The sequence below is a fragment of the Crocodylus siamensis genome, chromosome 6 (assembly GCF_052110815.1).
Source record: "Crocodylus siamensis isolate JL-2025a chromosome 6, ASM5211081v1, whole genome shotgun sequence".
NCBI lineage: Eukaryota > Metazoa > Chordata > Crocodylia > Crocodylidae > Crocodylus > Crocodylus siamensis.
Window position 1 is genome coordinate 11,867,986 of NC_143400.1, and position 8,265 is coordinate 11,876,250.

General features: G+C 42.0%; 1 protein-coding gene across 1 annotated transcript; it reads right to left on the reverse strand.

Moving 5' to 3' along the window:
- Positions 1 to 5,093: 5,093 nt before the first annotated feature.
- LOC149861062 (feather beta keratin-like) lies at positions 5,094 to 8,047 on the reverse strand. The gene is made up of 2 exons (XM_090053714.1): positions 7,994 to 8,047; positions 5,094 to 5,468 (listed from the first exon to the last, which is right to left on the reverse strand). Exons 1-2 carry the CDS (start codon positions 8,045 to 8,047, stop codon positions 5,094 to 5,096), a joined length of 429 nt encoding a protein of 142 aa, XP_089909840.1.
- Positions 8,048 to 8,265: the final 218 nt, after the last annotated feature.

The window sequence follows — 8,265 nt, forward strand, 5'->3', positions numbered from 1 at the left end:
GCTGAAGCTTATACTATGTCTTAGCTTACTTATACTTATCTATAAGGAATAGAGAGGGAGAGAAAAAGTCAGAAATGGTTGGGGAAGGGGAGGGAATGAAATAACCCCCCCAAAACTGGGAGTTTTGCCATACAGGGGTACCTCATAAATCAAGAAAGATGGACAGAAAAGTACTTTTCCGAATAAGCAGACAACAAGAATGTCGGCAAAAGAAGGAGTGACATGAATACAGTTTTTGCAGCTCCTTAAATTACTAGCAGACAAAAAGAGTGGGAAACAGATAGCTCATGGGAAAGAACATTAATGATGCCACACAGAGCTTTCCCTTTAAGAGCCTGTCTCTCAGAGTGCTTAAAAGGGTACAGACCTTCCAAAAGAGCTCATCCCTGCCTTTTCAAAACTGGTTTATCAGATAGCTGCCCAAACTGAGCACTTAAAATTTGCAAGCCTGGATTTCAGCTCTTCAAAACTCCGAGGACAGCCAAGGGATCCTGAGGTTGGAAGAAGAGCCTTACGAGTAGCATTATAGGAAGACTGTGTCCTGCATCTGTGCAGGGTGTTGGACCAGATGATCTTTGAGATCCCTTTCAACCCATCTATGACACACAGAACAAGCAGCAATGGTCTCAAGTTGCAGCAAGGGAAGTTTAGGTTACACATTAGGAAAATCTTTTTCACTAGGACGGTAGTAAAACACTGGAACAGGCTCCCCAGCAAGGTTGTGGAGTCTCCATCCTTGGAGGTTTTTAAGATCAGGTTAGACATAGCCTTGACTGGGATGATCTATTTGGGGCTGGTCCTGCTTTGAGCAGGGGGGTTGGACTAGATGTGACCTCCTGACCTTCCAACCCTCATTTTCTATGATTCTGTGATTAGGCAGTGTTTTAAAAGACAGATGATCCTGTTGTAGCACAGAAGAGGGAGAGCTAAGTAATTCTGCGAAAACCTAACCAGGAACAAAAATTCTGATCCTCACTGGGGCAGATCAGTGCTAAGTCAGCATAATGTAGTTCACAACAACAAAGGGTCTTTGAAAAAATAATTTTAATGCCAATACATGCAAAGTCCAAGTTACTTAAGTCCAAGAAACCCCGAATTCTGAGGTGGCACACCGTGACATGGCAAAAGTGACCTTTGACTAGTATGTTTTATGGAGACTCAATGACACAGTAGCAGGCACCTAAACCAAGTGGCATAGCATTCACTTTGTGATAAGACGCTGCCTTGCAATTGTGAGTGTTTGTGAAATGTTTTCAAATCCTTCCTGCTGTAGATTCTTGAGAGCCACCCAATGGCTGATCCTGCCCAGAGAATCCCAGAGAAGCAGCTTGCCTGCTCAGGATCATTTATGGCATTAAAAAAGCATGACTTTATTAAATGAATCAACTGGCATGTGAAGAAATAAGGTGAGGAAGTGGGCATGGACTCCGTAAAGAGGGCTGGAGCCACTCACAAGCACCACTTTGTCCTGACCAGTGAACCTCAAGTCCCCTGCCAGTGACACCACTTGACACACCTAGGTCTGGGTACATGCTGTGGGCCCAGTCACAGCCCATCCATATAGATTCTGGGCACCTTCTTCTGGAAAGCAATTTGTTTCCAGCAACAATAGAGATCCACAGCTCCATCACTATACAGTATCTTGGCTGAAGTGCCTGAATAACCTCGGATTGCTTTCATTATAAAATGCCACTCAGCTGTGATACAGAAGTGAACTCTTTTTCAGTTAAGGATCAGCAGCTGACCCTAAGCCCAACCTCATATTCATGGGTGAGAAAACCTTGCTGTAGCACAGGCTAGTGATCCTCTTGCTCTCATTGGGCACATCTACATGTGCATTAACACACTTTAGTTAATGTGCATTAAATCTAGTACCTCCATTATGAGCTACTAAGAAAATGCACATTAGCCTGTCTTCATGTGTATTAACTAAATAACATGTTTTTAGTGGCACTTTAATGCATATTAAAATAGACTAATGCACATTAAAGTATGCATGAAGATGCACCCTTTACAATAACAGGGCTCCTTAGAGGGAAGGATATAATTTTTTGGCACTGTAGAAAACCCAAAGGGGCTAGGGTTGGCCTGGACTGGCAGGGATCCCCTGGCACCAATTCAGGGACCAAATCTCAGTTAAATCCTTAAGGAAGGGGAAGGTGGCTGAAGGTCAAGGGATCTTTGAGCAAAGGACTGGCAAACCTGCTAAAAAGTTGCTGTAGAGCTGCTAAAGAGAACATTTTGGTTGACCGCAGAGGGAAGCTGAAGCACTTGCAGCTAGAACTGGAAAACATTGTTGGAATTGTGGAGCAGATCCACAGCTGCATGAATCAGTGTAGTGTCACTGAAGCTGAAACAGATGTGTTGATTTCTACCACTTCCAGACTGGTCCATAATCTCAAAAAGATTGTTTTTTTGGGGTGTTTTTTGTTTGTTTTTTAAAGGGAAAAAAATCAAGGTTACTTTATAATTACAAAGGCAAAGATTTCTATTTTATAATTTAAAAAGTAATAATAAGTAATGACCTGATTGAGGAACTGATGTGTTACTTTCAAACACTGTTATTGCTCAATACGGCCGGGGCCAGATCTTATAACATACTCTTAGTGTTTCACAATACTTTGCATCTATAAAGCTTTAATGAATGCTTGTGCTGCTCTCTGAAATCAGCCTCGTGAAGTGCATTTGCCCAGGAGATCCCACAAAGATGCATCACAAGTTACGTGTGATTTGTGGAAAAAAGATTACAGCTTTATTAAACAAGAAAACATGACCATTAAAAAAAATGAGGAGGTTGAGGACTGCAGCAAGGTCTGGAAAGGCTGCTGTAGTATTTGCATGGATAGGAAGCAAAATATCAAAGGCACGGGGGAAAAAATATGCAGTGCTTTAAAAACATGATAGTGTAGCAGCGGCAGTGGTGTTAGTCTTTGTGGTGCATATTTTGGGGGCTTTTCCATGGCCTTCCAGAGATCCAGTCTCGCCTTAAAACTTTTTCCTTTCAAATGTCTCAGGTCCTTAAATGTCTCAACCAGTAACTCCATGAAATATGGAGTAACACTTCAGTTGTGTTTATATCAAGCCATGCAGCGCAGTGAGAACTTCCACGTTTGCCATGTCTATGCAGGTCTCCTTTGGGCCAGAGTTAAAACTCTGTCATCATATCTAGTGCCAGATATTATTTTAGCGTTTTGTTAGCAGGATGTAGAAAGTTAACTCGGAGCCAGAATCCACATGCTGGAAGGCTATAATTTGGGCTTCTATCACCTTAACTCTGCCGCTGAAAGTTTTTGCCAAGACATTTACTTCTATTTATGTCTGCTTGGGTCACAGTCATGCCAGGATTTAAACAGGTACTTAACTTTAATCTTGAACTTTCCAGGAGGGTCGCTCTGTTTGAGTAGGTGACAAGGAGATTGTATAAATTAGACCTTGCCATTTTTTTCCCTTTTTTTTCAGGTAGAAGGAGAAAAGCCCAGCATGGATGGAGCATTCACAGGAGCAGTTCTGTTAAAAAGCCTTCTTAGATTTTTCCTGAAGTGCTATTTGCTCTTAATGGTTATTTTGCAAAAAGTGACAGATGTATTAAATCGTTACAGGACAGCAGGCCATTTTGAACCCCAAGCAAATAACATATAGGAGAGGGAACTTGTTCCAAGTCGAAAGTCACTTAGGTCTTTCATTTCTACTCTTTTGCTGCCATAAAGCTAAAAGGTATTGAAAAGGACACCCCTCATGGGGCAGAAGATAGATGGTATTCAATAGCACATGCACTGAAATATGTAGTAGGGGTGAAATTCATCCTTACGTACAGGCCGGCCCAATGCTACAGACCACACAAAAGGAATGATTAGCCTCTTGCTTCTGAACTTCAGGGTCTGTTAGGTATTGAATGGCGCAGAGTGGAATGGTTCATAGACAAGAAATGGAGGAGAAAGGAAAACCAGGAGGTAAGTGTTATGACGCTTTTAATGAGCATGAGAAGCGATGCATACAATTGCAAATGAGATAATGAAGTAGATGAGGAAAATATTTCCAGGGTTTCAAGAGAGGCTCGGAGGAACTGCCCCCTCCAAGGTTTTGCATTTTGAACACCATACTCTTCCCCATTCCAACTGTAAAGTTTAATGAGCATGGGTGAACTTCCATTGCTTCTAGTTACTTATTGTCCCCTGGTCAGTGTAAATCAAGCAAAGCAGAATATGAGCAGAGAACGAAGCTGTGCAATCATTATAGCATAGATCTGAAGTAAAATATAACAACCAAAAGATGTGTGTGTCATTAAAAAACTAAATCCTGGTACAGCTGGTTGGTAATTTTGGGGTTTAGAATGCTTTTCCCTCTGTACCTTCTGGTTCAATAAAAACAAATTGCCATAGGATGTTTGATCAGTTTTGATGAAAATTTTGTTAAACAAGGTATCAAAGAAAAGTTTCAATCATACCATTCCTGGGCATGAGAGAAGTGGAACTTCTCAATTTTCCATCTCCAGATACACTTTTTCCCCTCAATAATGTATTTTATATGGTAAATGACAATGTGATTTTATTTTAAAGTCAAAATGGGAATAAACATTTTGAAGGATCAAAACAGAACATTTTTATCGGCTCTGGACATCATTTTTTATAACTAATTTCATGGAATTTTGCAGGTTTTTTCCTGACACATTTCTGGGGGAAAAAAAACCCAAGTTTGAAAACTGGAGGCATGTCTACACATGCGTTTTAATGTGCATTAGCCTATTTTAATGTGCACTGAACTGTCACATAAAACCCATGTGCTTTCTCTAAAACACATTAAAATAGACTAATGGGCCTTTTTTGGCACCTCACAATGGAGGTACTAAATTTAATGCGCATTACCAAACATGTATTAGTGAATGTGTAGATGCTCCCAGGGGGTTTTCCAGCTGACTGGATATTCCAGCTCCCACACAAAGCTCTAGTGCCAAGCATTCACAACTTCCATTAGCCGCACTGGAAGTTGTGGGTGCTAGGCACTTCTAAAATCCATAATCAGCAAGCTCAGCCATGAATCTGTTCCTTATTTTTTATGTTTGCTTATTTCTTGTTCCATGGATAATCGTGCTGGGTTTAAACAGGTCCACAGTTCCCATAGGGGAAATCACCAAAAGGTTCAGAATTACACAAGCTCCCAGGACCACATATTCCCCCCAGACCAAGAGAGCCCTCAAACTCAAAAGATCTCCTGGAACCAAGTAAGCGCTCCATGTCAAATAAAGCAGAGGATCCCACCAGCGTCTGCTGAGGGAAAGTAGTGAGAATCGGGCCAGGGTATATCACAGTACAGGGTTGCCCATCTTCCAGCTCAGTTTCCACTATCCTGTCCGGGTACTGTACGGCATGGATCTCACTGGAAGTGACAGCGAAAGGCTCTGGGCACGGTGGCAATGTCACGCCACAAGGCGGGTAGGATATGTCGTAGCAAGACATGGGATGGAGGCGAACCTGCAACACACAAGAGCAAGCAGAATAAACATGATACACACACGTATGTGGAAGAGGAGGTCCTGAGGTCAGGTGTTACCATTATGGACAAAAGCTAGAAGGAAGGATGTGCCAGGCCATGATGACTTGTTTCTCCTGGACTGTGCTTACCTCATGCTAACTCTGTGCCTCAGTTTCCTTCAGGTGTTGTGAGGATTAACATGGATGTAGGATATGGGGCAGCGCTTGCCGCATAAGTGGCAGCTGATTTTGTTAATAGGGTCTGAAATAGCTGAAAGGAACGTGAAGGGAAACTCAGGAAACAGGATGGGAGGACAACAGAAGGGAAGGGATAGCAATGGTGACAACTGGAAATGGGTGAGATCATGAGGGAGGAATGAGAGAAGTTGGAAGGGGCTGGTTAAGAGGTGGGTAAAGGGATCAGAATTAGGAGAAGGAGGCTTGGGAGAGTGGGTAAGGTGGGCATCCTTTGCTAGGCCTGACTCACTGCCCTAGACCTCCCAGGTGTTTTGCCCCACTTACTCCAGTTTTCAGGCATCAGCCCTAGACGTGAGCCAGTGAGTTTGCTCCAGGGACACCCCCCTCCCATTCCCTTCACACTCAAATGTGCTAAGGGCTGAGGGCAAGTGACTTTACCACCACATCTCTCCATATGGTGCATATACATGGGTGAGTGCAGCATGGTCAAGGGTGATGCTCTCTGGGGGTATCAGAGTTATGGTGCTGATATGCCCTTCACTGCCAACCATATCCGTCCCTGTCTGCTTCCTTCTCATCCTCTCATTACATTAGCCCTTGGCCCCTCTTAACTGACTCTGAACTTCTCTCACTCTTTCCAGGAGGGGACACCTGTTACCACCATTACTGGCTTTTCATTTTTCTCATCCTTCTCTCCTCCTATTTATAATCCCAAATGCTATTGAAAAGGCTAAATACTGTTCTTCCCCATGCTTTGCACACTGTAAGCATCATAACACTTGTGGAAAAGCACAGAGAGTTACCTCGGGTCACTTGCCGAGCAATTAGAACAGCGTGGGCCAGATCAGAGACCCGCCTAGCTGATGATAGCTTTATTTACACTTTGGATTTCAGAGCATTGAGAGCGAGGCCCCATTTTCTGGGGCATTGTATAATCACAGAGTAAAAGAGAGTCCCTGCCCTGAACAGTGCCCACACTAATTAGGCAAGGAAAAAAAATGAAAGGAGGGAGGGATAATTATCTTCACCTTAACAATGGGAAGATGATACACAGATATGACAGGGTTGACAGTTTGAGTGATGAGCTCATTAGCAAGAAGGGCCCCCCCACTGATTTGCCTACAATCAATCAGGAGGCTTGTAGGAGGGTAGGACTCTAAATGCAGTCCCTGTGTCTAAATTCAGAGCCTCCACCCTACTGTTACCCATTATCTCTTGTTTTTCCATACCCGTCCCCACTCAGGGCTACATCTGGAGGGCATGCCTTGGACTTCAGCAAAGCAGGATGAACTCCACCAGTGCAGGAGCTGGATTAAAAAAAAAAAAATCCTAGTTCTGCTATAAACATGAAAAAATTGCCAGAGGAAGTCTCACCAGCATGCCATCTAGCAATGTGTGCTGCCACCTATAATACCCACGCCATGTCATTTGGACAGAAGTATTAGAAGCCTCAATGGATCCACTGCAGAACAAATTGCCCACAGAAGTTTGTGCTAAAACCCCATCAAAAGATGTTTGTGCTAAGGCATATTTCTATATTTCTATATAAAATTATACATGACCCTCCAAACTTCAGATTTACGTTATATAAATAGAGATTAACCTACAAACAGTAACAAAACAATTATTTAGTATCTGTTACCAGTCTATAGAGGTTTATGAAAGTATTTGGGGGAAATTCTATAGCTAGTGAAAGGTGGTATTTTTTTTAAATACAAGTAACAATTGGAACATATATATATAGACATATATACAGGGAGAGATCGAGAGAGAGATCTATATATATGTATATATGCGTGCGTGTGTTTGTATGTATGTACACACACATAATACAACTTATTTGTATTTTAATACAACTAACAATTGGAACATACACGTGTGTGTGTGTGTGTGTGTGTGTGTGTGTGTGTGTGTGTGTAAAAAGAAATATATGTATTAAAACTCCAGGGTTTTTCAAAATGGTTTGTACATCCAATTCACTTAAGATACAGCTAAAATGAAAGAGGGGTTGTGGGCTTTTTTAGGGGTCCCAAGTTATCTATGTCACTTGAATACTCCAACCATAGTTTATGAAGTCTACAAGCTCCAGTGGTAGAAACTGGAAAACTGTAGAAACAATTCTTTGTGAAGAGAACCACGTGGTGTTTTTGCAAGATTTAATCCTAAATTAAATCCATGGTTACATACTCTTTGGATAGCAATAAATAATTCATTCAAAATGGACTTACCCTGGTCCCCAAGGAGAATAAGTCAAGAGAAGTGGTGAGAAGAGCCCTGGGTGGTGAGTGCTTTTATATGATGCTGAGAGTGCCTGGAGGACCTGAGACACCCTTTATGCACACAGTCCTAATTAGTTGCAAAACAAACTTTGCTGCATTCATAACTCCTTCATCTAATGAAATTGTTTTGCTTGCTGTTGGTGCTTATTAGCTAATTTTGAACTGCACGTAGCATGGCATCATTATTCTTTTATGGGTCAGATAAAATTCTTGATATCTTTCCACTGACCACATTTCAGTTATGTGAGGAATTAACTGGGCTCCATTCATGTGCTTTTCTTTATCAGCTTGAATACATGAAACCCTTCAGGGAAGCATGA